The sequence below is a fragment of the Cyprinodon variegatus genome, unplaced genomic scaffold, assembly GCF_000732505.1.
Source record: "Cyprinodon variegatus isolate N-32 unplaced genomic scaffold, C_variegatus-1.0 Scaffold520, whole genome shotgun sequence".
Lineage (NCBI taxonomy): Eukaryota > Metazoa > Chordata > Actinopteri > Cyprinodontiformes > Cyprinodontidae > Cyprinodon > Cyprinodon variegatus.
Window position 1 is genome coordinate 444,412 of NW_015150973.1, and position 27,486 is coordinate 471,897.

The 27,486-nt window shown below is 36.0% G+C and overlaps 1 protein-coding gene across 1 annotated transcript; it reads left to right on the forward strand.

Moving 5' to 3' along the window:
- Positions 1-24,780, forward strand: unc119 (unc-119 lipid binding chaperone). The gene is made up of 5 exons (XM_015390967.1): positions 1-180; positions 18,743-18,856; positions 18,944-19,034; positions 21,393-21,565; positions 21,715-24,780. The coding sequence occupies exons 1-5, from the start codon at positions 57-59 to the stop codon at positions 21,825-21,827; spliced, it is 615 nt and encodes a 204-aa protein (XP_015246453.1). The 5' UTR covers positions 1-56; the 3' UTR covers positions 21,828-24,780.
- Positions 24,781-27,486: the final 2,706 nt, after the last annotated feature.

The following is a 27,486-nucleotide window of genomic DNA, read 5'->3' on the forward strand; positions in this document are numbered from 1 at the left end:
GAAGAAGAAGAAGAGAGCCTCGGTCAATTCCCGGCTGCAACCCTCTTCGGCTGGACATGAAAGTGCAGCAGGGCTGCAATTCATCAGAAATGGGCATCCCCGTTAGAACCGAAGAAGAGCTGCGCAAAAACACCGTTATAACACCGGAGGATGTGCTGGGGCTGCAGAAGATCACAGAGAGTGAGTAACCTGCTGTGGTGGAAGATAGTACCATGGACAGCGACACCTTTAAATGTATTTTAACCAGTCGGTATCAGACTCCATGAGTAGGTCAATCTTTATCATTGTGGTTATGCTATACAACTTCTCCTGCTACCAATAATAGGTGTGAATTTTTTGTTTAAAAATATTTTCTTTTTAGTTTACCAACGTTTCACCTGCTAAACTGAACTCCAGCTCACCTTAAGACACCTGCAGCACTGAGGTAACAGGTGGCATGGGATGTGATCCACTTATTAGCTGATACTTCAGGCAGCTCCCAGCTGGGAGGGAAAAACAAGTGCTGTGTCCTGCAGCTTTGCTCTTTATTATATCATGGAAAACATGCCAAGTTGGATCTTTTAGAGCCTAGATGAAAAAGGATATTTAATCAGCTGGTGGTTAGAAGTTAGTTATTTTATTTATTAATTAATTGAGCTTTATTGACCCCACATTGGAGAAATTTACATCTGCATTTAATCCATCCCCTTGGGGGGCAGTGGGCTGCTATCATAGGGCTCCCGGGAGCAATCAGGGGTTAAGGGTCTTGCTCAGAGAGCCAGAGTGGCAGTCTGTGGGAGTTGGTTTCAAACTCACAACCTCGGGATTTCAAGCTCTATGCCCTAACCACTGGGCCACCACTCTACACTATTTTGCTAGAATATGTTAAATGTTCCAAAGAGGCCTCTTTCCATTCATCCAGTTTGACAGGTTTTACACAAGGATGTGGAAAATAAGAACTATGCAACTATATTCAGTTACATGCAGTTTAGTTGGATTTGAAGTTTGTAATATACAATGGTAAATTCTAAAAACTGAGGACAAGCTTCTATCCTAAATAGACATTTGGCAAGAGCGGGAAGGAATAACTGAGTGGAAGAAACTCAGAGGTTTCTCAAAGTTTGAGAGGACTGAGTAGACAGAAAAAACAACAACAATAGGTCTGGGATCAGATATATTTTAAGATTGAGGAAGGGAATACCAGTAAAATAATAAATAAAGCTGAGCAGTTTTCCAGAAGATTGGATTTGAAATAAGCAAGTAGACTGCATGGAAATATAGACTCCAGTATTTGTAGCTCATTACTAAATTTAGTAAACTTATAATTAAACATTAATCCGATTAATTGATCGTCCTCACTAAAGCTCTGTATAGTTTTATGATAGTATTACATGATCACAGAACATTTTCAATAGACACATTTTTTATGCCATATTTTCAAATTCACCAACAACTTAAGAATTCAGTTACCTTCAGAGGTTTTATTAAATTTCCTGAAAAAGAAGTGTAAATATTCTAGAAAATGATGATGTGTATTCCTCCACACTGAAAGCAGGAAGTGACTCTGATGTTGGATCCAAAATCAAACTCATGAGTGTAGAAGTTTAACTCTAAAATAATCACCTCTCTCTGCACGTTGCCACCTCTGAGTGAAGAACAAACACCAGCGTCTCATCAGGGTGATAATTCCTAAATCATTTGTGATGGTGTGGTAATCTCTGCTCTCGGCTGACATGTAATCTGGATTATGTCAGAAGAGCTGAAACGAAGCATTGTAAAATGGAGTGATGCAAACAGGTAATTATTAACTCCAGTGACAAATTATAGAAGATGGTCAAATAAAGAATGCTTTACTTCAATTCTTGTTTAAACATCGTTTTTTGTTATTTTTATCAAAAGTTATTATTTGTATTATTTAAGGGCGCTGTTTGGGTTGTTAAATAGATTATTATTTGTCCTGTTCGGACATCATTTAACATTTTAGGCCATTTTTGACCATAATCTAATAACAAGAAAAGCTTTGCTCAGGAAAAAAAAACCCACATCAAATACAGAAAACAGATATGCAGAAAGCTTTAAGTACACACCACCATCAACCCACAGCTCTATGGGAAAACAAATATACCTTCTATAGTGGAATGGCAATATATGTATACTGATAATTACTCCTTGTATGGTGTGAAATGTTAGCTAAATATTTGAGGACCATGCATTCAGACTTGTTATGACAGAAGTAAATTTGAGACTATGGATTTGATTTGGGACTAGGAAAGTTTTCCTAGAAACAACTTTTTCAAAAAAACGTGGTTAAAATTGAAACAAAGATTAGATTTAATCAGTAACTGGATAAATTGTATATTATCTGCTGTCAGTGTTTCATATGAACTATCCTTTAATGAATTCATAAATTCATCACCACTAGTCCTTATTGCGAAATTCACCAATATTATCACACATAATAACTCACTGTAACGTTTCATAGTAATATACAAAATTAACTACATGTTCATATAGTAGTACAGCTCATATTTTATTTTTATTTTTTTAGCTGATTTGGTCAAAATCAAACTTGCAGAAATAAAACAAAAATTTCAAACCTTCAGTATTTTACCCTGTTTCACCACATCATGTTTCTAGCTTGATTTATTGGGTCTTTGGCATTAAAATAGTTTTGACTTTGGTGTTTCACTCATTATTTTGCTCTTATGGCTTTTTATTTGTAAATCCACATGAAAACACGCACCTCCTTTTTTGTTTTCTGTTTGTTTGTAGCAAATATCAGCATAGTTCTTATAAGATTCATTTAACAGAGGCTATGCACTTAGAACACAGAGTTTAGAAATGCATAAAAAATGTTGACTATGGATCAAAACAAAACAGTAAGACTGTTGAATGTTAGGTCTATAGCTGAAGAGCTCTAGCTCCACTGTCTGAGGAATGTGTTACTGTGTGAATAATTGTTTGTAGTGGTGACTTTGGGTTCTATTTCTGGTTTTTATTTTAGTGATGAGGGTTCACTTCTTACATCAGTCTAACTGAACATTACTGCCTCAGGTTTGTTTATTTTTTTCTTTTACAAAATGTTTCACATTTTCCTTAAGCAGCCTTGGACATATTTATTGTAGAAATCATGGTAGTTTCAGTGATGGTGAGCTGGCAAAACCCTGCTGCAGCTAAGCATTCCCAAACTACTGTACTTCCTTCTCTATGCTTTGCAGTTGGCATTATATCGTATCATTTTTTGAAATGCGGCAGTTGTTTTGTACCCAACATAGTCCCTGTTATGGTCTTATAATTAATCATAGGAGGTGTAACCTTAAAGGGACCTTCCTGGTTTTCTTAGAACCCTTGAAACCCTCATAGAAGTTAAACCAATAGCTGCAGGAGTCTGATAAGATACTTCATTTGAAGCATCAAGAATTTAATTTTTCCTTTTTTAAGAATATTGCTGTATGCTTTCTAGGTGCACTTGTTTTAAGGCCTTGATCAGGGTATGTTGGTAGCTCTTCTTATCCTCTTCTACTTGCACGCTGTTTCATACAGCAGAGAGGTTTTTTCCTTTTAACTCTTATTAGACCTATTCAAATCCCTCACCAGATTCATATGCTGATACAATTTTCTTTCTGAATACCTTAGACAGCTGTTTGGATGTTGCTAGTGTGTTTACAGTGGATGGTATGAAAGGAGAAAATATCCAGTGAGCATCAGCTGTCTGAGATGATTGAAAGGAGCCAGGAGCTCTAATAACCCCTTATTTTAACTAAGTGTCTGAATGTACATGTTGAACCTTTAGTAAAGGAGCTACAGCAGAAGAAGAAAACAACAAGTTCCAGCTCCATCAGCCAAGAACAAGGAAGTGGGACTAGAGCTCCTTTAGACTAAACACATTTTGACAATAATAGACAAAGAATTCGTTGAATGGTTTCAATTAGCTTTAATTTCAATTCAGTTTAACACGATTGGGTCAAAATCTGGCACAAATATTGTTCTATTTGTAATCATATTAGTCGATTTATGTATTTAAATTTGTATTTATATCAACTGTGAGGAAAAAATAGAAAGAGATATTTAGATATTTGGATTAGTCTTGAAGTTTTTTTTTTAACCAAGTATAAGCTGCCACCAAAAAAAAGAAAAGAAAATCCCTAAAAAAAAAAGTGGAAAATGTAGAATATAAAACCATTGATTATTTATTTCTTGATTTATTGATGTCTTTGATTTCAAGATTTGGCATAAACAGTCCTATATGTTAACTTTCTCTCAAGTTTATATATATATATATATATATATATATACATACATACATAATCCTTCATTCCACAGCTGGTGTCTGCTGCTGGGTTATCTTTCTCATGCTGTTCAGGACCAATACCGGTAATTAAACAGGTGCTCTGAGACCGAATGGTGAGTGGATGATAATTCAATAAAGGATGAATAAATAAAACAGACATCAGCCATGAAGACGCTTAATACAGAGGATCCTGATCAGACTAAAAGGAAATAAGAAACAGACATCAGCCATGAAGACGCTTAATACAGAGGATCCTGATCAGACTAAAAGGAAATAAGAGCTTAAGACAAGAAAAGAGTTTAACAGAATCCACTAATGAACTGATGAGTTTGGCTAAAAAAGAAATGGGGAGAAGTGAAGAGGAAAATATAACACTAATAGAACCTTAACAAAAATGGAGAAAAAAATGATGGAGAAAGAAGATTCAAACAGGAAAAATACTAAGAAATATTGAAGAGAAATGTACACATAAATCACAAAGCAAAAGGATGCAAACATTAATAAACCAAAGCCAAACGACAAAATAACAGTATAAAGAAATGTCAAAACACCAAATTCCTAAAATAAAGGGTCTAAAGAAACAAAGAACAAAACTCTGAAGAAAAAAAATCAAAAAGCTAACCAAGCGCAATAACTAAAGATAATAAAGAAAAACAAAATAACTTAAATAATGACACATGTAGATTATTTTCCAGAATCATTTCAACATTTATAATAAGAATAACCAAAATCAACTAAATCCAACCAATCAAAGCATTTCTTTGAAAGAATAGAATTCTAGAGCTAATTGAGAACAATATGGAAAGTAAAATACAACCAAAGTCAGATGCAATTTTCCCATTTAGGCCCTAGTTGGTTTGAAAATTGGTACAGCATAGATAGGTATGTCTTTTAGGAGTTTTATTGTTTTTATTCTGTACATGCTCTAAGATTCACCTGTTTGGAAAGTAAAGATGATTATAAGCTGCTGTGTAAACTACTGATAGATTGGTTCGCAGCATTTGACTTAGCTAGAAGGGCATATATGAACATATTTTATTCACAAACACTGATTGATTGCGCAGAATCATTATTAAATATAAATAAACAGGGAATATATCAAAAAGACCTCCACAAGTCTGGTTTTTCCTAAGGTAATATTTCTAGATCCCCTGAATATGTTTTGTTAATTTGCTTATATAATTATATAGAAGTCTAAGTATCATGGGAATGTTGAGAAATCATATTGTTCAGGAAAGGGATGGATTCTGTGTTGTGGAATAGAGCTTGTTTGGTACAATGTGTGTTGTTCTGTGGGTATTCTGCAGGAGTCATAATTCACAAAATTAATAGCGTCATGAGGAAGCAACTAAAGTGGGAAGACTGAAGCAACATCACAAGACATTATTTATTTATTTCAATTTAAAATTTGGGCACATGTGGGTCCTCCAAATGGACAATCACCTGCAGTTTACTATCAAGTTAGTACAAAGTGGCTTAAGAAACACAAAGTCAAATTTTAGTGGATAATTTAAACATATTGTGGAAGATCTTTTTCCGTGTGGATCATCAAAATTAGTGGTCCTCCTAATTGTCAATCATTCTGGTGATATGTTTACGTAAGGACGTCCTACGTGCTCGTCCTCCTTTTTCACTTACCGTCGGTGAGTCTGACAAAGTGGAAAAATTGCAAATCTTCTTTTGGAAAGTAAGCTTGTAAAAACGAAGCAAACAGCAACTTTTAAACAGAGTGCACGAGGAGAAATGGGCTCGTCCACGCTCTCACAAGTGGAGAAAAATTAGCATAAATCCTCCACAATACCTCTAAGATTAAAAAACAGACTTTAGGGCATCTGCGCTGCGTGAGCCTCCTCATGTTGCTGCTTTTTATGAAAGTGTTACCAGACAGGTTGTTTGTGCTACTGTTGCTCTTAATGAATCCACACCACCCCGTACCTCAATACCTTTTTTTCTCCACCTTAATAACAAAAGCAAAAGGTGCTGATTAATTTGTCGCTCTGCCATTTTGATCTTCAGATATTTTTGTCATCTTGTGTTTTGTGAAGTTGTGACTACAGAAAATAAAATCTAGAAGTTTCAAAGTTGTTATAGTTTAATCAGGCCTCGTGCTCTATCATACTTTTTTAAAAATATCATACCGCAAATTAAAGCCACAATCAGTCATTGACCCAGTACCATCCCAAAGAGCTATAAACAGAATCCAGCAATTTATTCCCATTTGATGAAAAACAAGCTGAAGGTTTTATAAAAGTAGGCACCAATTAAAAAAAATAAACCGTCCCTTAAGTTCCTTACTCATATATCCGAAAAACTAAAGCTTCCTGTAATTTTACTAAATACTTGTTTACGCAATCCTTCAAAACTATTCATCAAAGATTTTGCAATGTTACAAGCACACAAAAAGTGATTTTTACATAAATCTTTTCAACATTTCTGCCTGTATCTGGTCATCAAGCACCACCAGATACACACAAAATTAACACATAGCAACGCAGAAACACCCAAAATAACATCCCCAAGGGCAACTTAAGAGTTTCCAACCTTTCAATCATGTTTCTGACTGAAGGGGAAATGAATGCTGTCATTTCCTTTTGAGAGGAATACATTTTTTTTATTGAATTAGATTGAGTTGAACTCATGCATGCATAAGAACATGCAAACCTTTTGCAGAAATTCAACAGACCTAAATTCAAAGCCTGTCTTAGTGTAAGGCAGCAGAGCTACCAGCAGACGCACATCACAGTCCAAACATTATACATGTTTTTTTTAACCTTTTTTTTCATCAACAAATAAAATACTTAAAAGTGTGGCACATTGTTCTATTTAGTTTTAGAATCTTTTGGTGAATGTCTTTCAAATTGGCATACAAGTCTTATTTTAATCTCCTTCATTACAAGCATCTCATAGTCTGATTGTTACTCTGACTTCTGACCCAGATTTTGATATGATTTAGGTTTATTTCAAACAGAAAAAAATGTCTAAAAACGAACCGTTGTGGCTGTTACTGTGTGTTTAGGGTCTTCACTCTACTGGGAGATTAAGCTTTTCACCAATGTCAAGTTTTTGTAGCAGGTTTTTCTGCTCTGTTTATCCTCTGTTTATTTCCATTCATACCAGATTGTTTCATCTCGTATTACTTTGTTAAACTTAACCAACATCTTTGGCATTGCAACCATTTGGTAAAAGCAATTATATGGACTAACTTTAGTCTTATTTTGTGAATATCTTAACAATTTGCTACCAAACATACGTAAATATTTTTTTCTTTCTCCTTAGTAACGTCATTTGGAAAGAGATAAGAAGAGAGAATCTTATTTGCATTCAGGTGTTCAGAGTGCAACCCCTCCATGAACCTCACCAGTTGCCAGTTTTGCCCACAGGTGATTTTATAGCTGAGAGACATGAAAGGGCCTGCCCCTCACAGCTGCATCATAAATCCTGATATGAACTACAGCTTCTCCCTGGATGCCCTGGCCATAGGTTGTTTTAAATATGAAGACACGTCGGCACATGTTTGGATTGTCGTACCCCGTGTTCTGAGGTGACTTCGCCACAAGGTCTCAGCATCAGTCAGAGGCCTCAGAGTCAGATGGAAAGAATAAGGCATGTGAAGTCAATCCCTGAGGCTGAAAGTCTGTTACTCAGGGCTTATCTGGAGGATTAAGGAGCTATAAGTGGCAGCTCGGCTGCTCTGTGAGACGGCCACTTTGGTCTCAGACAGACTCTGTTTCTGAGCACAGCATGACACAATAAGTGTTGCTACGTTTACTTCAATTCCCCAGGAATGAAAAAAAAAGTACTGATCTGCACTTATGAAAAGACAGCTCTAACAATAGCCTTGAATTTGTACTTTGTTCTGAGACATGAATATTATTATTAGACAACAAAATAATGCAAAGAAAAAGAAATAGGAAAAAGTGCATTGCAAAAACATGCATACCTCTTGGCCTTGTTTGCATTTAGTCTAATCACACAAACTTTAACAGTGTTTTCTCAGACAGGATAACAAAAAGTAAAGCTTAAATATCAAGAGAAAGAAAAACAGTTTTTGGTATCTTATCTATTTCAGAAGAAAAAATATTTAAAAAATTGCCTTTATTTGTATTCATCCCTCTTTTATTTGATTGCGATTGAATTACAGGAATACTAGGGATGTCCCCATCAGCATTTTAAGCCTCCAATCCTGATTCGATCTTTTTACCTCAAATCAGATCCAATTTCGAGTCCAGATCCGATATTCTGCCTTTAGGATTTAAATTTCTGGTGATGGCAAGTACTTCATAAAAAGTCAAAGGTCCCTGTGGCAACTCTGGAAGAGTTATTTAAAATAATTTATGTTAAACATGTGAAGGAAGGTGCTCTGGTCAGATCCTTCCAAAGTGTTGTGAATGTCTACTGTGAATCATTATGGTGGCAGCAGCGTGCTGTGGGGTGCTTTTCTTAATGGAGGTCAGTGACTATGAGTTAAATGAAATATATATATATTGAGCTAATTACAGGGAACAAACAATTCATTTTTAGCAGTTTGATGGGCTAGACACACAGGAGGCAACATCACTCCTGCTCCATTTAGTACCTTTGAAACCTGTGCCATGACTTGATAATGGTTTGCCCTCCTCCAGCCAAGCAACCAGTGATAATTAATTAATCTTTTTCCCACCCAGGAAGCTTTTTCCATTGAATTGAAAAAGCTTCTTGGGTGGGAAGCTCTATCAATTTTAAACATTTTATGTTACAACAGCCGTCTTTGATTGATCCTACTTGGAATATAGGACAGATAGCAACAAAAACGAGTGACTGGTTATTTAAGTAGCACTGCGTAACTTTAGCCACTAGGGTGCTAGAGTACAACCTTTGAGGTGGTGCCTAACAACTTTTGAGAGGAGCTCAGACTGATGTAAATTGGTGTTGACAAATTCAGGGATAGATCCGACCCTTTCAACTTACATAGGCAGGTTTTTGTGTAGGGCAGCCTGCACTGAGTACCTATGCTGCAGATTGACTTAAAAATGGATTTAATACATTAAATAAAGCTCATATTTGGATCAAAACTTACACACTCTTGTTGAAACAGAAGCAAATTATGCATGGTTTTGTTTTATAAAAAAGTGTGTAACACTAATGGGCACAACAGTCCAAATACGTCAACACTACAGTCAAACCTGGTTCCAGTATCATGCCCTGGGGATGATTTTATTCAGCAGGGACAGAGAAGCTGGTCATATGTGATGGATGAATGGATAGAGCTAATTGCCGGGAAATTTCTTAAAGAAAACTGGTTACAGGCTGCGAAAGACTTGAGGCTGTTAGAGAGTTTCCCCTTCTGTCCTACTAGAAGGGGAAACTCTCCCCAACAACCCTAAAAACTTGCTGTTTAAGAGACACCCAAAAGAACTGCAGCTGTAAATGGTGAATAAACCATATTTAGTCAGAAGAACTGATTACAAATGAAATTCAAACTTCTTCAGGTTTTAGTTGTAATAATATTACAGTATATTCATCTATCATTATGAATAACTTTGTCTTTGCATATTGGATACAACCCAAATAACTCAAGCTAAGGGTTCTGAGGCACTGTATCTATAAAACCTAAAGCCAAATGGTGGTAAAACCATAGCAGATCCCGTTTGCTAGGATTGAATGTCATGTCTCCGTGTTTAGTGTCCCCTCGGGGCTTTTCTGTAGAGAAATAAAAACACTGAACCTTTGATTCGCCGGAGCTAATTCCACACCTCAGTTATCCTGCTGTAATTTTGAGCTGTTTGTTCTTGTTAAACTGAAAGGTTAATGTTGGGACAGAATTACAGAAGAAAAACTTGAATCTGCTTCCAGGATATTTCAGTTCACATTATTGATTGTTTTGTGGGACATATTTTGTTACTGTACACATGTTCACAAAAACATCTCTACATTATATAGTTGAGAGAAGGACAGTGACTGATGTATAGTATGTAGTATGTATTATTTCTATCGTTTTCAATATATCTGCAGGAGTCTTTCCACTACACAGCAAAGCTGTTTCATTTAGTCTTGCATATAGGCTGAAAATCGCCAGTCTGCTCTTACCAAACACAAGGAAAATCTGCTCACTGCGATTTAAAATCCAAAGGAATTTACACTAAAGCATTATAATTACATTACAGAAATTCTGCTTGAGTTTAAATTACAAAATATCTGTTGTTTCCTTTTGTAAACAAAATTTTACATTGTTTATTTAACAACTTTAGAAGGCTATGGGCAGTTTTAGTGAACAATGCCGAAGATCTGAGATGTACCCTGAGATGTTCGAGGTTAGTCATAATTCCTAATTATTACCATCTAATATAGTTACTCCTCCTCTGGTCTAGCAAAGATCTTGTAACCATCACATAGGATTTTATAAGCAGTTCTTCAGGCTTTATAACCCCTTGAACCCTACGGACCCACCGGCGGGTCCAGCTGCTACATGACCTCGTAATTTTACCAAACCCCCAGTATTGATGTAAAAAACATATTTGGCACAGTTTGGTGACATTTATGGATAAATGTGCCAAACTGGCCCCTCCACCTAAGAAATTTCTCACTAATACCATTCTAAAATAAATATGATTCATCTGATTCAGTCCAAATTTGGTATATTTTTACACAACATTTAGATTTGAAAGTCTGTACTACTTTTTTGTGCTATAAATAATATTTTGGTAGTGTTTTGCAATGTTTATTTCAAAGAAAATTTTGGCGAGGTTCAAAAAATGCAAAATATTTTGTATTTTGTCCCTAATATTTCAGGCAGGGTCAAAGCTACAATGGTGCTGACACCAGAAAACCATTCTATGACATCTTACCTTTACAGACGTACCAAAAGTTTCTTCTTAAATCTAATAGCTTTGAGGCTGTAAGTTATTTACTTTTGTGTGTTTTTGTCAGGCAGAAATTTATTTATACCCCCTTAGGGTGTAAGAGGATAAAGAAATAGTTATATCCTCTTATCTCCCTGTAGAGACATGCAGAAAATAGCTGCAGACACATATAAGGTGATTCTCAGGTTCATCAGTCTAGTAACTGATTAGTGGAAAGCAGAAAAATCTGATGTTTTTTCCAGGTCCCTGAACGTACCACAGTAAGGAGCCATTACTGACTAAAGAACAGTTTTACTGTGACGTCACATTAGCAGTAGTCATTAATATTTGACTAAAACCTTTTTTTTTTTTTTCATCATTATTTTATCATTTTAACCTACTAGATTAAGTCAACAACATGCACTGTGAATTCATTCGTCTAAGATAGGAAACATTCTAAATTGTGTTTTCAATAAGCCAAATGCTTTACAACAAGGTGTAATATAGATCCTTGGGATAGAATTAAAGTTATATTTTCAATCAATGAATAGAAATGGCAGTGACAGGCTCATGCTAAAACATAAGAGGAACAAAATGATAAAGGATGGATGATTAGTCAAAATCTCTGCTCCTGTAAACCTGGCAGTTTTCTTCCCAATAGAAAACACAACATTTCCTCAATATGTAGGATTTTAATTTAGTTCAGTAGCTTATCTAACAGGGACAATGTGCAAAGAAGCAACAAAAGATGCATACAGCTAGTCTACATCTGTAGAGTGCCGCGCAGGTGAGTAATTTATATGATTAATGATTTCCTTTGACAGAAAACTCTGAACCAAACTGTGATCTGGTTTAATTGTCTCTGTTAAGTGCCTTGAGCTTAACCTTGTGCTGCAAGCTGGATTATCGCGAGATCTGAGTTTTGAGTCTCACAAAAAAAATCCACTGTGAAAGACTCCCCCCTAATACGTTCATCTTGTAACCTCTCCTAACCACGTGTCAGAACAATGACTTGCCAGCAGTGTTTTTTTGGGCAGGACATGTAGGAATGACAACATTCAGAAGGACCTTGCCGGGACATTACAAACATGGCTACACTGATGGACTCACCTGTCGATTCCGCAAATGACTTGGTTTTAGCTAAAACAGGAAAAATTTCTTGTTTAAGGAAAGGAGCACTGAAAGGCACTTTGTGCATTTGTAGATGGGAAAGATGTCCGTGCTTTTCTTCTGACAGGATTTAGAAAAAGTTTGATTTATCAGCTTACGAAACATCACAATTCGCTGCTACGATTAGCTGAAACCGTATTATGGAAGGCAGGTACTAGCTGGCACGTCACCCAATCAGCTGAAAGCATTGTACTAAACATCCCTCCTTTTCACGGACAGATTGAACGGCAGACATCCCAAATTGATAATGACAACTCAGTTCCAGACTTATCAATCTGGCTACTGCCAGGTTACCTTGAGATGAAATGCGTTGTGAATTCATGCTATATAAATAAACTGAATTGAATCGAACTGAATCTATAATTATGCAACACATCTTCAAAATTTACAAACAATATCAGTTAAACATCAAGCACCACAGTAAACGGATACAGTACCAGTGTGGGTTCCCTCAGACTGGTTAAAAAGTTCCTTATTACGTGCTCAGTAGTTCACACTATGACTGTTTCTGTTGTTTCTGGAAATAACTTCAAATGGCCATATTATTGTTAGTTGTAGAGCAAGGAAAGTGTTCATTTTTAATAAGGAACATTGTTCAGCAGTGCTTGGGGAGGGAATGCCAACACTTTCTCTGATATTTTGAGTCTTAATGACAGTGGGAAAAGATAAACTTTTCACAATGTCTGCTCCTGTCTCCTTGAACACCAGTCAGCCTCAGAATCAGAATCAGAAATACTAGTGATAGTAACATGCAAAAATAGTGCATAAATGTCAATTACAGAGTGGGGGTGTCTGAATCACAGATGGCCACTCACACTGAGCCTGGTTCTGCTGGAGGTTTCTTCCTGTTCAAAGGGAGATTTTCCTCTCCACTGTCGCTACAAGCATGCTTAGTGTGAGGGATTGCTGAAGCATCAACGAGTCAATGCAATCAACTGGTTTTCCTTAGATAGAAAACTTTGAATAAATCTGACTGGATGATCTGGTGAACTGTAACATGCTTTGAGATTACGTGCTGTGAATTTGCGCTTTAGAAATTGTAATGAAAAAGTTTTAAAATAAACAATCATAAAATAGTATTTATACCTCTTGATTTGTCTGGTGTTTTTCTCTATACTAAAGAGTGGTCCATGCTAAGGCTTACAGTAGCAAAGTAATGTGGGTCTGCATGAGGATGTTCATGCCTGAGTTGAGTTTTGATTTTATTTTTGTGTGTTTTGAAAAATTCTTTGCAGCTTATTATGTTATTTAGGTCTCACAATAGTTAGTTACTTTACCTATTCTTATTATTGTTTGTGTAAGACAAACACTTAAAAAATTGACACTTCTCAGACATTCCTCCTGGCTCTGGTTGGTTGGTTGAGCCAGGGCAGTTAGATTAGTTTTAGTTAGATTATCTGTCTCACTTCACCGTGTTTTCTACTGATGGTGGTCAGAGGGCCCGGTGGTACCTGTGTAAGGCAGCCTCACTTCTCTCAGTTTGTCATTTTGTCAGCGCACCCCAGTGGGTCTGTGGTTACAATGTAGTTTGCTACCATCAGTGTGAAATTTAGAGCCTGAAACTTTACAAACCCATTAAATCTGTATAGATCTCTTTTTGGATGAAAAACAGTCGGTAAACCAGGCTATATTAATCATTACATATTTTTTTAATCAGTCATTATTTAATAGTTGTATTTTGTCTGGAACTGTGCTACTTTTTGTAAAGAACAGCTTTGGTCTATGCTAAAATCTCTAAAAGTCATCCAGTACAGGCCATTGTTAGTAGTCAAGCTGCGGTGTGAGCTCAGACTGTGACATCAGTGGGATATTTGCAGAGCCTGTATGACTGTGGAAGGGACACAATGATGTGGAAGCTCTTGCAGCGTTCGCTTTGACAGGGACTTTACTGAATGTGCCGTCGGATCAAACAGTCCATCTGGATTCCCCAGCAGGTTGCCATGTCTGATTCACAAAATATATCTGTGAAATATTTGGAAAAAAAAACTGGGAAAGCAAAGATGGTTGAGAGACAAATTTAGAATGTACTGACAGATTTTTGAATAATCAGGCTCTGATCACAAAGCATTTAACAATCAGTGGATCATTGATCTGCTTGGCAAAATGCATAAGCTGGACTCCTTCTCAGCCTTTGTAAGTAGGTGTAGTTGTTGAATAAGCCTTTTAATCATCGTAGTTTTAAACTTGAATTTTAAAATCTAATCTTCAGCAGGTTTATTTCGATCTGAAAAAATTTCTTTCCTCACATTAAATGAAAAGAGACATAATTCATAATATATTTCAGAGGAATATAACTCAAATTTGACATATATATTAGTAATTTCTAGTTTTTCCTGTTTTTTTTGCTTTTCATGGAAAGAGAGAACTAGTCTTTTGTCATTTTCTCATTGTGATTGTAATTTTCTTTAATAGATAAGAAATAAAGCAGGAACTACACTTACAACAGTGATTAATAAAAAAAAACTTCATAAGCTTTTCCCTAATTTAAAATGTGTTACAATTTTTTAATAAACATTGGAGTTGCAAATAGATAGTTAAATTGGTATCTAAAAAATAAAAATAATAATACAAATGTAGAAAAATAAAATGTATGAATTTCATCATTTTAATAGAATGGCAGTGATCTTTGTGATAGATTGGGTACATTATTTTTTTTAGCAAAGCATTTAAATGTTGATTAGTTATGTAATTTTATGAGAGGGTCTAGATATCCACCCTTCTTATACCTACCATCTCATTACATCTCTGGCAGGGCTGTTTACAGACATATTTTTTTATGCATCATCTAGTGATACTTAAGTGCAACAAAATACTTTCTGGTTACAACTGTATCAGAATGTGTATAAATAACCTGTAGTGCAAAAAATAAATAAATAACAATATGTGAAATAGCCTTGAATTTATCTAAAAGAACAAAATTAAAATTTTTCAAAAACAGATGTAATTTAATTAAATAGAAAATAAGATATCAAGCTTCTCTTTGTTCTATGTAGAATAGCTTGTGTGGTCCTTCCTCTGGTGTGTTAATCTGCCCTAAAGACCAATATATTTTTTTTAATGTATAAGTAATGACTTCTATGTGGTTACAGATTCTTTTATGTATGAAATGCGTCATTTTATCTTGAAATTGTGTGTTTCTTACGATATCTATAAAGAAATCATTACACATGCAAAAAAACAAAAAAAAAACATTTTTCACTCACCTGCCTATCTCTGCCCAGTTTCTAAATGAGTTTTAGGAGTGCAGCAAAGCTAATGTATAAAAAAGGTTAACAAAGGAGCGGTTTCCAAATTTAATGACATATTGTTTTAAAATTCAGGCAAAAGGTATGCTGATTGTAAGACTGTTATAATGCAGCGCAATTAGAATTTAGCATCGTATTGATTTATAGTATTTGAGAGTCTTAGAATGTTGCTTTAATGCTGCTGAATCATACTATTAGTGACCATTATAAAAGTTTATCTGCTGAAAATATCCAAGTGAAAAGCCAATTAAATAAACCATTCTTAAATGGTTTCAAAGATTGGTTTGGTTGGTTTTTGGCAATGATTATGATCAAAATGTGCTCCCACTCATCATTTAAAATCAGATTGTATTTCTCAAAAGTATCTGAAAGTAAACAAGAACTTTCAGTTATGTGACCAGTAGAAGGAATTCCTATCCAAATCATGGGAACAGATGCTTTTATTTAAATTCAGCATTGTAATGTGGTTTAATTTATGTTTTATATACATATAATTGCAGTGTGTGTGTGTGCTTGGGAGTAACTTAGCAGCTTGGTGAGCAGAAAACCCTAAAATATTGTAATTTTCACTGAGGAGGAAGTACATTTAGTCATAATGTGTAGAGATATAAGAGGTGCAAATAGTGAAGTTAATTGAAAACATGAAAAAAACAATGTCAGCATCAGTTATAAACTTATACACAAAGGAGGGAGTTATGGTGTTCAGCGGTTGTTTAAGATGAAAATTATACATCCCGTGGACAATATTACTCTGTTTCTGAATGACTAGGTTAAGCTAATAGCTCTATTAATTTTTTAAGCTAAAGCGATTTGCACAGCTCCAGCTTTAATCAGTGAATCACCTCAGACTCATGCTAAGTGCATCCTGTCGGCTCGTAAATATTTTTCAGTGTTCAGTGTCAGCCACGCTGCCCATTACAGCAAACAGCAGGCTCTAAATACTCATGTTTCACAGGAAGGATATTTTCAGACAAGGTGTTGGCTGCTAAACACTGTACTTTATGAAAAAGGTTTATAAATATCTCTGAGCAGGTGGCTAAAGCCTGAGCTGCCCATCTGCTCCTTAACCCTTAGAAACACAAGAGGATGCTGAAGCACAGCTTTATGTGTGAGTTATTACCGGGAATAAAGGTACAGATGCTTCTAATGTTGGTTTACAGTAAACTCTAAAAGCTCTGCTTACAAACAGTTCTGCTCCATAGACTTCTATAGTTAGCATTCCTGTCTTTAAGAGAGACAGTGTGTGTTTGAGTGTGTGTGATTGCTTTGAAACCAGTCGGTCCATGTGATGATAAAACACAATAAGCCTCTTAGGTCTAATCCTGTCCCGTTGGATACGGAGCGTCTCACGCATGACCACACAAACACACTCCTGCTATTCTTACGGAGACTTTGCATTGACTTCTTTCATTTCCATAGACTAACAAAGACCCTTACCCTAACCCTACCCATTAACCATATATCTAACCCTAGATTTAACCTAAACTAAATCCATAGATCAGTCCTAAACAGAACCCTCGACTCAACAAGTGAATTTCTTATCATGGAGACCAGATGACCCACAAGTACTTGAAGTCCCTAAAAGTAGCACATTCCTGGGAAATTGACCTAACAGTGTCCACACAGAGTAACTAATGAAATAGAAATACAGAAATATGTAGAGAGGTGAATGTGCGGATTTCCATTGAGTTACATTGATTTACAGTGCTATTTTAACCATTTCTATGTCCTAAACCCTGACAATAACCCTAACAATTACCAGTACATACCAAACCTTAACCTAAACACAATTCACACCTTATTTCTAAATCTAACCTTTAACAAAATAAGAGAGGACCAGCAAATATGCTTGCTCTGGTGCCAACAGTATTCAGTTTTATGATGAAATCAGGAAAACGGTTCACACTCTGATACCAGAAGCACACAATTGCGAAGAAGAAGTAAAATGATTGATGGCTTTTCAGATTTTTGAAATTCTTCCCCTGACTTGAAGTAGTATTAAAGATTTGGAACAGCCAAGGCAGAGTCACAACTTAAATAATAGCAAATGTGTTTGAGTGCTGATAAAAATTAGAGTAATGGCAAGGAGACCTTGTAATATTACAAATTTGAACCTCATCACTAACTATATCATTAAAACAGAAGCTGAGTTTTCTTCCATTTGTCATTGCCATTGACAAGAGTAAGAATAGTTTTTGACATAATTCTGGGATTTTTAGGGGACATTAAATAATCAGCAGCATCATAAAGATCGAGAATAACACCAGACAAATCAGAAAGAATTAGATTGGGAAAAGGGATAGGTTAAAAAAAGCTCTTAAAACCAGTGAAAAGCTTTAACATTTATCGCCCGAAAACTGAAAGAGCAAAAAACTGCTGACTAAAAAAGACGTATCTATCAACTTGTTCTACCTGGCAAAGAAAGTGTTATTTAGAGAAGAAGCAGCCAAGAGGAGAGTGGTAAGCTCCCCCGACTCCTCTAGACAATCCTGGCCGATGTTTGTATAATCTGACAGCAGGAACCCACTGATTTAACCTTTACGGCATCTAATAAAAATCCTGTTTAATAGTCTGACCCAAGCCACCTTAGGAACAGCAAACATGTGGAAAAATCTGCTATGGTTAGAGAAGACCTAAATGTAGCTGTTCAGCCAAAGAGAAAAGTTTTTCTAATATAAATCCAATTCTGAACATTGTCCTGAACATATCATACCCATAGTGAAGTGTGGTGGTGGCAGCAGGATGCTATGGGGATACTCTCACCTGAGACACGGAAACTGGGTAGGGTTGACATTAATATTGATGTTGATAAATATAGAAAAACCAAGGAGAAAAATAAAGGAGAAAACTGCTCAGTTGTTGCAATAGTCTTTAGAATTTAGGGCAGATGTTCTCCTACCAGCAGCACCACATAAATAGGCACACAGTAGTGAGAGACTAGATAATAATTCTTTTATATAGCTGTTTTTACTGTTCTGTCAACACTTAGGTAGAGAAAAGCATTTCAGTTTGTTCAAATAGCCTAGTGTACGTCCAGATTTAATTATAGTAAATCTGATGTATGTGAACAATTTGTGTGTGTTTTATTTTGCCTAACTGAGTTTAAATTTACACTGATGTTCACTTCTGTAAGTGTTGTTTCTTTGAATGGAGAAAGGTATTACGATAAAGATGAAATGTAAAACCCTTGTCATAATCACAGGAAAAAAAATGTTTACTGAATACATTTTTTTTTTTAGATTATCTTTGCTCTCCTGAGGAAAATGTCCACATGATTGACTTCACTCGGTTTAAAATCCGTGACATGGAAACAGGAACGGTCCTTTTTGAGATCACCAAACCCCCAACACCAGGTCAGACCCAGGCCTCTTGATCTAGACTCCCAATGTTATGCAAAGAAACCTACCTCAATGTTTTTCTTTCCCCCTCTTGCTGTTCAGCTGGTTTAAAGCAATGTGACCCCAACGCCGGCCGATTTGTCAGATACCAGTTCACCCCAGCTTTTCTTCAATTGCGGCAGGTTGGAGCCACGTAAGTCAAACTATTGAGTGTGTGTTTGATGACCGCTACTGTAACAGAGGAGCAGATGTAGGAGGCCTGCAGGGGCCAATAATGGAACAACAGGTTGATGATCAGTGAGAACAACTTGTCTGATTGAAGTCCTGCAACAGCAAGAGAGGTTCAAAAAAGGGTGTCCATCGTTTCCTTCCTGCTCTGTGACTGATTAAGGTTTTGAATACAATGAAGCAGATAATTCACATAGAGAACAGCTCATATTAAACTGAAAATGATTGTTATAGTCTTGGTTCTGTTATGTTTCCTTTTGTGTATTCTGTTTTACTTTGTACTATGTTTTCTAGTTTTAGTGCTTTCATTCTTATTTTGTTGTGTTTTCTGGTTATTTTCAGTTCTCAGGTTCTTATTTGTTGTCCTCTGCTGCCCTCTTATGTTCTCCTTTTTCCCTACCTCCTTTCCTTGTTTCTGCTCTGTTCACACCTGCTCCCAATCTGCTCGTTGGCCCTCTCTTTGTTTCAGTCTCCCATAAATACTCTCTCTGTGCAGTTCTTTAGTGCTGGTTCCTCATCTAACTTCCTCCAACTCCGTCTCTCTGAGCCTTCTTTCTGGTGTTAGTATCCCCCCCGATGTCTCCAGGGTTTCTGGTTTGTTTAGAATTTTTTTATATGTTTGATTTTTGGGTTCCTGGTTTCTGGTTTGCTTGGACTTTGTTTGTTTTTTTTATGTTTGGATTTTTGGATTTCCTCTGTGTTCTCTAACCTTTCTTTAAACCCACAAGAAAATCACCTCTGCCTCCTTGCCTCTGCATTTGGGTCTACGAACCACAACCAAATCCTGACAATGATCTCCCACAGTGCTTGAATTAATAGTTTGTTTTTTGCAGTGTCATAAAAAAAATATATTGCAGAGACTAGTAGTTTGAGGCTAAATTATATATAGTCTGTTATTTATCCGTTATGTATATATATATCACTGCTGCTTTTTTTTATTACACTAAAGAAATATGGCCCAATAGTAGTAAACACACGGTGTTTCCCAAACAGGACATTAACTCACAGCATTAAAGCAAAAAATGATAAAGGTTTCCAGGGCTACAAACAAAAGCCTTAATGTAATTTATTTGGTTGCATCTCTACTACAGAAATCAGTGCTTTGATTTTTTTATCTAAAAATTTGACTTTATATTTGATATTTGATAAGGATTTTATCATGAAAAAAATATCTGTGGACAAGACAGGCTTTTTTTCCAATATGTCCTTTCGCCATTTTTAAGCAGCTTCTTTTGTCTTTTTAACCTGCAGTAGGTCATTAATGCATTATTATCTCAAGACTCAACTAATGCAATGCCCGCTATGGTGGTGTCTCCCATTGGAGCATAAATCCCCATTAGCCCCTCCAGAACTTGAACTTTTCTATTTATCCAAACTTTTAAGTGTTTGTAGCAGGTACTTGAGGTCCTCCGGTCAGATTTTTTTAGTTGTTCCAGGGACTAATAGCTTAGAAGCGGGGCTGTTCCTTTAGATCTGGTTCCATCAGAGAGCCTTTTTAAGGCAAATTAATGATGCATTTGCTTAGAATTTTAGATATTTTAGCTCTTTGTAACAGAATTCTATTTTTTTTCTCTGGTTTTAAACCAGGGTTTTCTGTTTTTTGTTTTTATGCCCTTTGATCACTTACTTTGATATTGTATGTGCTTCATAATCCAATAAATAAACAAGGCTTTTGTTGCTGTAGAGCTTCCTCTTGTGGCCCTTAGTAAAATAGAAATGGAATGAAACAATATACTGTTTTTTAAAAACTCAATATGCCAACTGAAATGCTAGGGAGGGGGACAGAGGTAAAAATACTCAGCAGCAACTATATCTGCACTTCCTGTTTACATTAAAGCTGTAATTATCTCCTGTAGCAGTGCTAGCTGCTGTTTGAGGTCAGAAAAATAACAAAACCATCCATCAATGCATCTTCTGATGATTATCTGTCAGGGTTAAAGGGGGCTGGTGGCTATCTCCAGCAATATGATATCTCCAGCAAGAGAAGCGGCTGCACCCTGGACAGATCTCCAGTCCATTATGAGGAAATACAGAGACACATGACCATGCACACACACTCACAGCAGTTTAAAGACCTCAGTCAACCTAACAGTCATGTTTTTGGAGTGTCGGAGTTTTTGGAAATATGTTCAGTAATTTGTGCATTTTGCATCTAGCAGTGATGTCTTAGGTTTATCCAGAACAAAGGGAACACAAACTATGAGGGGAAAGCCTTTTTATCAGTTAACAGCTGCCAGCTGAACACCAAAAAACGCCCAGCTTGAACACTTTCTAAGCATCAAGCAGCAACGCATTCAGTGACTCTATTCTTGTGTTGCTGCAGAGTGGAGTTCACAGTGGGAGATACCCCCATCAACAACTTCCGCATGATCGAGAAACACTATTTCCGCGACAAGCTGCTAAAGAGCTTCGACTTTGAGTTTGGCTTCTGCATGCCCAGCAGCAAGAACACCTGTGAGCACATTTACGAGTTCCCCACGCTCTCCGAGGAAATCAGTAAGTGTTTCATATAAAGGCTCATATCAAAGTGCAACAACACCAGAAAAGGCAACAAACCCCACACAGAGAGAAATCATTTACTGCAACAAAACCCTGATAATTCTATGGGTTTGTTTGTTTGTTTTTTCTGTCTTTCTCTAATTTAGTGCGTGAGATGATCCAACATCCTTATGAGACACAATCCGACAGCTTCTACTTTGTGGACAACAAGTTGGTGATGCACAACAAAGCAGATTATTCCTACTGCGGGGGACCGTAGAGAGGCATCCTACAATTCCTGTGATTCAAAACATTTTCAGGACCAGAGACAACATGAACTGACGGACAAATCACGTGCTTTAGATGCTCATTTATCATCCATCTTAGCACAACACATTCCCACACAGGCACTCAACTGCCTGGACAATCAAATACCTCCTCCGGAAGAAGCGGAAAAGTCTGCCAAGTTGCATCAGTGTGTGGGCAGCATACATATCAGTGTCCACATGCTGCTGATTTCAGTCTGCATACGATGGCTCATATTGGTCATAAAGGAGTTTGTGTTGCATTTATTGTGTTAGTTTGCCACCTAAAAACAAAAAGAAATCAGCTATGCAAGCCTGAGAAATAACATGGTTCCCTTTTTGAATATCTTTTATGGCATTTTACAATTATGAAAGATTCATGAGCAATAGAACCTTAAAGGGAGATGATGAGGGGGAAAAAAATGTTTAAAAAAAAAACTTAAGCATTTGAGTGATTGCTGAGAAACCCTATTTCAGGTTTTTAATGTCTAATACTAAAATGTGACAGAAGCACCTTCACATATTTTAAGAAGGTCACTTTCCTACAGAAAAAATCTACAATCCTTCTGACCACCCTGGAGCCACAATCCACAGTAATGATATTACAATCTGTGATGAATGTTTTTAACCGCTTTTTTCTAATACTTTTGCAGTTCAGGGCAACTCTTCACAGGGAACGGCATGTCATTGAATATACAGTCCAAAACAATTCAGTCTGACATGGTTTACAGAATGATCATCAGTCATTTAATCTAAAAAAAGCTGAATATTCTATTTACTTTTGGGGTTCAGGACAAATTTTTTTTTTTTTTCAATCAGATTGATACAGAGTACTTTTTTAAATCTCATTACAAGCACAGACCTGTGCAAATTTACTAGAAATTTACATGACAGAGCAGCATAAAAAAATTCACTTTTTTAACATATGCATTTTTGTTCATGTGAGAAATACATTTACATTAGGGTTACCTGAGTGAAAACATAAAGACTGCATTTATAACTGCAACTATTTTAGAATGCTTCATCTTTCAATGTCTAGAGACTGATTTTTTAATTCTCTGATTGTTCTGAAAACCACCAGTGTTTGTCAAACACTCTCAAGTCTTAACTTTGACTTGGCTATTTAAATACATGAAAATGTTTTGATCTAAACAGTTTTTATTCTAGCCCTGGCATTATAATTTGGAGCTGTGAGGTTAACTTCTCCCTCAAACTAGTATTGGGTGCAGCCAGGATTGCTTTGTTTTAGCGCCATCTATCTTCTCATCAACAAATTTTCCTGTTGCTGTTAAATAATCATGCTCTACTGTGTGCTGCTCTGTCACATGATTCCCAATGAAAATATGACGAAATATTTATGTGTAACTAAGGAAAAAATTGGAATATTTAATGGGTTTAAATTGTGAGACACTGCTCATGTCCTCCTAATATTCTGCCTTTCAATTATAAAGATAGATTTGTCCTAATAATATGACATCCACCTTGCATAAAGCATTTATTTTTAGTCTGAGTTTGGCAGTGGAGGTTCTGATATTTTCTGCCAGCGTTTAGATAAAATAGAATACTTTATTTGCAACTATTTAAAAATGCTTTGTGTGTTGTTGTTTTTTTTTTTTTTTTGTTTGTTTGTTTTGTATTTCTCTTTTTTTTGGCGAGGAGGGATGTTAAAACTGATTAGATGTAAGTAAAAAATAAACTACCATGAACATAGATATCTTCAATAAAATATTACATTTTATCACAACCAGAAACACATTTACAGTTTATAGATTGTATAGAAGTCTTAGGGTATCTTTACTCCTAGGTTTTTTTAGGTTTTCATAGCAGACATATCTAAGCAAGTCTCTCCTCTGCCTGTGTTCTGTTACTACCCAGGTGAATGTGTCCTTTGTCTTTCTGAACATTAGATTTGTTTCCTGTCTTCTGATTAACTTGTACCCCTGAGTATTTCCATGTAGTCCTTTTAAGAGGAAAATATCCACTTCCAGTCAGAGATCCACAAACAATCAACAGGTTTTGCAATGTCAGTGTCTTTTTTCTATGGTTGAATTGTTATTCATAAAAAACTAAATTAAATTTTAAATATTAGAAGTATTTTTCTTATGTCCATTTCGGGAAAGTTAAACACAAAGACTCAAATATATTCCTACATTACCCTACATGTTTTAATGAGTGCTGCTGAAATTTCTTTAACTGGAAAAATGTAAGTTTCACAGCAGGTTCCTATGTAATTTTCTGTTTAAAGGATAAAAAAGATTTTTTTCAGTAAGTCTAGGGAACTAAATTAAGATATAAAGGGAACTGTAAACTTACACCAGCTGAGGAACTAATTTTAAATCCAACATTGATTTAAAGATGATAATTTAAGATGCTTTGGATTCGAAAAGACTCAAACTGAGTTGGTTTGGTACCTTCAGGCTCAAAGGCATTTAAGGATGCCTCCTGGAGAAGGTTGCAGTCTTGGGCACAATGACAAGAACCAAGACCAGAGGATAAGATACTGATTAGTCCTGCATGGTAGCAGCGTAGAGCTGCAGTACTTCCTTGCTGTCAGTGTTAGTGGTTCATTGCAGCAAGTGGATGAAATAATGAAGAAAGGCTCTAGTTTCCTTAGCTTCACCAAATATTAGGGGGAGGTGTCTTTATATTTGGGCCTGTGTGTTTCAATTGGATTATGCCTAAATAAAAGAAAATTTACAAAAAGTTCTTATCAATGAACCCAATTGTTTCTTTTATTTGAGGGAAAGAAAAAAACTGTCTAAATAAATCACTAAAACCCCCAAAGTAATCTAGCAGTGATGCAAATTGTTCATATATGTAACCTTCTGACCACAATCACGTATTTGAAGCAGTTTTGATATGGTACTTTCTGTCTTAATGAACACTGTGTTAACCTTGATGCTGATAAATGTCTTCAACTGACCAAAAACAATTGTCAAAGTTTTGTCTTTAATTTCATTGAAGAAATAAAACTGAGATTTTCACAATATCTTGAAATGCCTTTATTCCACACCATTTTATTTTAAATATTTTACTTGTGGATGAATGAAAATATAACTCCTGTAGTCTTACTACGCATAGAAAGAAAAGCAAGATGCAATCATATTTTGTTTAAGCTAATATCAACTGTTTAACAAAAGTGTAAAAAGGGACTGGGATCTTATTCAGTAAGTTTCCATAAGATAGGCTTCATTTAGATCAATTACAGTTTTTCTTCATGTAGATATAAGTACCAATAAAAAATACTGACTAAATAAAATAACAGCAGAACAGGCATAGTTTTTGCTGCCATCTACTGTCATAAAAACATGACTACATTGTCTCACACAAGAGTGTATTTCCAAACCTGTTCAGCCACCCTTTTAAATGAATAAATCCAGGTTTTCTAACCACTTAAGAGGTAAAAGGTGTATATTAATAATAATAATAATAATAATAATAATACATTTTATTTAACTGCGCCTTTCTGGACATTCAAGGTCACTTTAGAGAAAATACAAAAAAATAAATAAAAAGAAAGATGAAAATACAATATAATATTATATAATATTATCCAATACCTATGCATCCAGACTACTTCTTGAAAAGTTGGATTGCATTCAGGAGCTCTGCACAGTCAATGGACTCAAGAGCAGTAGAAACAAGTTCTTGTCATGATTCTGCCCGTTCTGTGCTGTTTGGTTCTGGTTAAGTTGTCTTTTTGAGTTTTCAGTTACACTTTGTTTTATGTCATTCTGTTTTTTCTAGGTAATTGGTTTAATTTCCAATTTGTGTGTTTCTAGTTGTTTTCCAGTTATATTTGCGTTCTTATGTATTTCTTGTTTACTCTATGTTGACCCCTGGTGCTACTCTCCTTACCCCCAGCTCCATTTCAGTTCCTTCTATCTACACCTGCTCCCAAATCAGTTGATTACTCCATTCTTTGTTCTGTTTGGCAAATATACCCCTCCTCTGCAGTTACTGGTTGCTGGATTCTCTTCATTCCTTCCCTAACTTACATGCATTGTTCTGGTTCCCGTGTTCCTTAATTTGTTATTTCATGGTTTATGCTTCTGTTTGCAGAGGAGCACAAAAATAGAGGCTCCTTCCAGGTCAGACAAATTGTAGTAGCTCCTACTGTACCTCCTGTTTCTAGATCCATCTATTCACCATTCACATGGTAAACAGAAGGAACACTGTCCAGGGTAGGAAAGGAACTCAGGACAGCTGTGCTAAATTCCCAAAGCCTTCAGCCTTACGGACGTCAAAATAATTAAGACATCCAGAAGATGCTTGTCAAATTGGGACTACAGCCTTCCTGGAAAAGATCTAAACTTAAACTTAAGAATAAGCACTCCATTATAAAACCCCCAGAAATACGCAGACGCATACCTTTGCATCCGTAAAAACACAGAACATCTCACAAAATAATATATTTGATTGTTCAACTCCATCAGGTGGACTGTGCCTGTAAACGCAAAGGATTATGGGTATTGTATAGCTCCTATGCAGCAGATAGGAACAGCTGCCACAAAGGGCTGTCTGCAAACCGAACTATCAGCCTCCTCTTCCTACCTCCTTCCTTATTACCAGCACTATTCAGATAGCACTTTTCATGGTAAACACTGACTTAATGATTTGCCAAATTCGGATAAAGCCTAAGAAACAAGGAAAGAATCCTAAAAACTGATGCTGTCAAATGTCAAAAACAGACACCTTTTCATCTGGTGTAACATCCTGATGCTTGGCAGCCTTTCTCCTTCCTCCTATCGGAAGGAGAAAGCTATACAGGGAGAAATTATATATGACATTATTCTTGAGTTTTATTTTGGGAAATATAAAGTCTAAGTCAAGATTAGTCAAAAATAAACACAGAGGGTTATTTTTTTTTTTTTTTTTGCAGTATTAATAACATCTAATACCATATTCTTTTGTGTGAGTATTGAAACACTATATGAAGATTAATTTTTATCGCTGTATGTTTCTCAGTGTATTATTCTATTATGTAAATTATTCTTTAGTCTTTTTACTTTATTTTGAAAAAGATAAGCTACATAAACAATAGCTGGAAGAGGATGTGATTTTCTTTTCTGAGTTACAATATGTTAATATTTGTGAGATTTTAGTGGTTATTGGCACCGTTCCTCTTCACCCTGTACACTGCAGAAAGCTCCATCAACTACATCTGTAGCTGAGAGAAAACGGCTGGATAAGCTGATCAGGAAGGCCAGCTCTGTGACTGGATGCACTCTGGACTCAGTGCAGTAGGTGGAAAAAGACAAAATGATCCTAAATAAATTAACATCTCTGTTAGATAAAGTTTCCCACCCCATGAATGAAGCTGTTGCAGAACCGGAGAGCTCCTTCAGTGGCAGACTGCTGCACCCTTAATGCACCAGGGAGCATTATCACATATCCTTCCTCCCAGCCGCTGGAAGACTCTATAACCACCACTGTTCCCAACAACCTCAATAGGTGTTACATTAATGCTGATTTTGCACAGTTTCTACCTTACTTAAATAACATGCTGCTGTCATTATGCACATCTCTGATACTGCTGCTATTTTCAAATATCCATCACTGTAAAATTATCCATAGCTGTATATTGATTATTTATTCTCCAGGTGAAGAGTTTTATATTGTTAAAAACACTTT

Excerpts from the sequence above, each read along its gene's own strand:
- unc119 (XM_015390967.1), top strand. The coding sequence starts at position 57 with ATGAAAGTGCAGCAGGGCTGCAATTCATCAGAAATGGGCATCCCCGTT. Across the intron at positions 181-18,742 it reads GCTGCAGAAGATCACAGAGA|ATTATCTTTGCTCTCCTGAG; the intron begins GTGAGTAACCTG and ends TTTTTTTTTTAG. Across the intron at positions 19,035-21,392 it reads TTGCGGCAGGTTGGAGCCAC|AGTGGAGTTCACAGTGGGAG; the intron begins GTAAGTCAAACT and ends GTGTTGCTGCAG.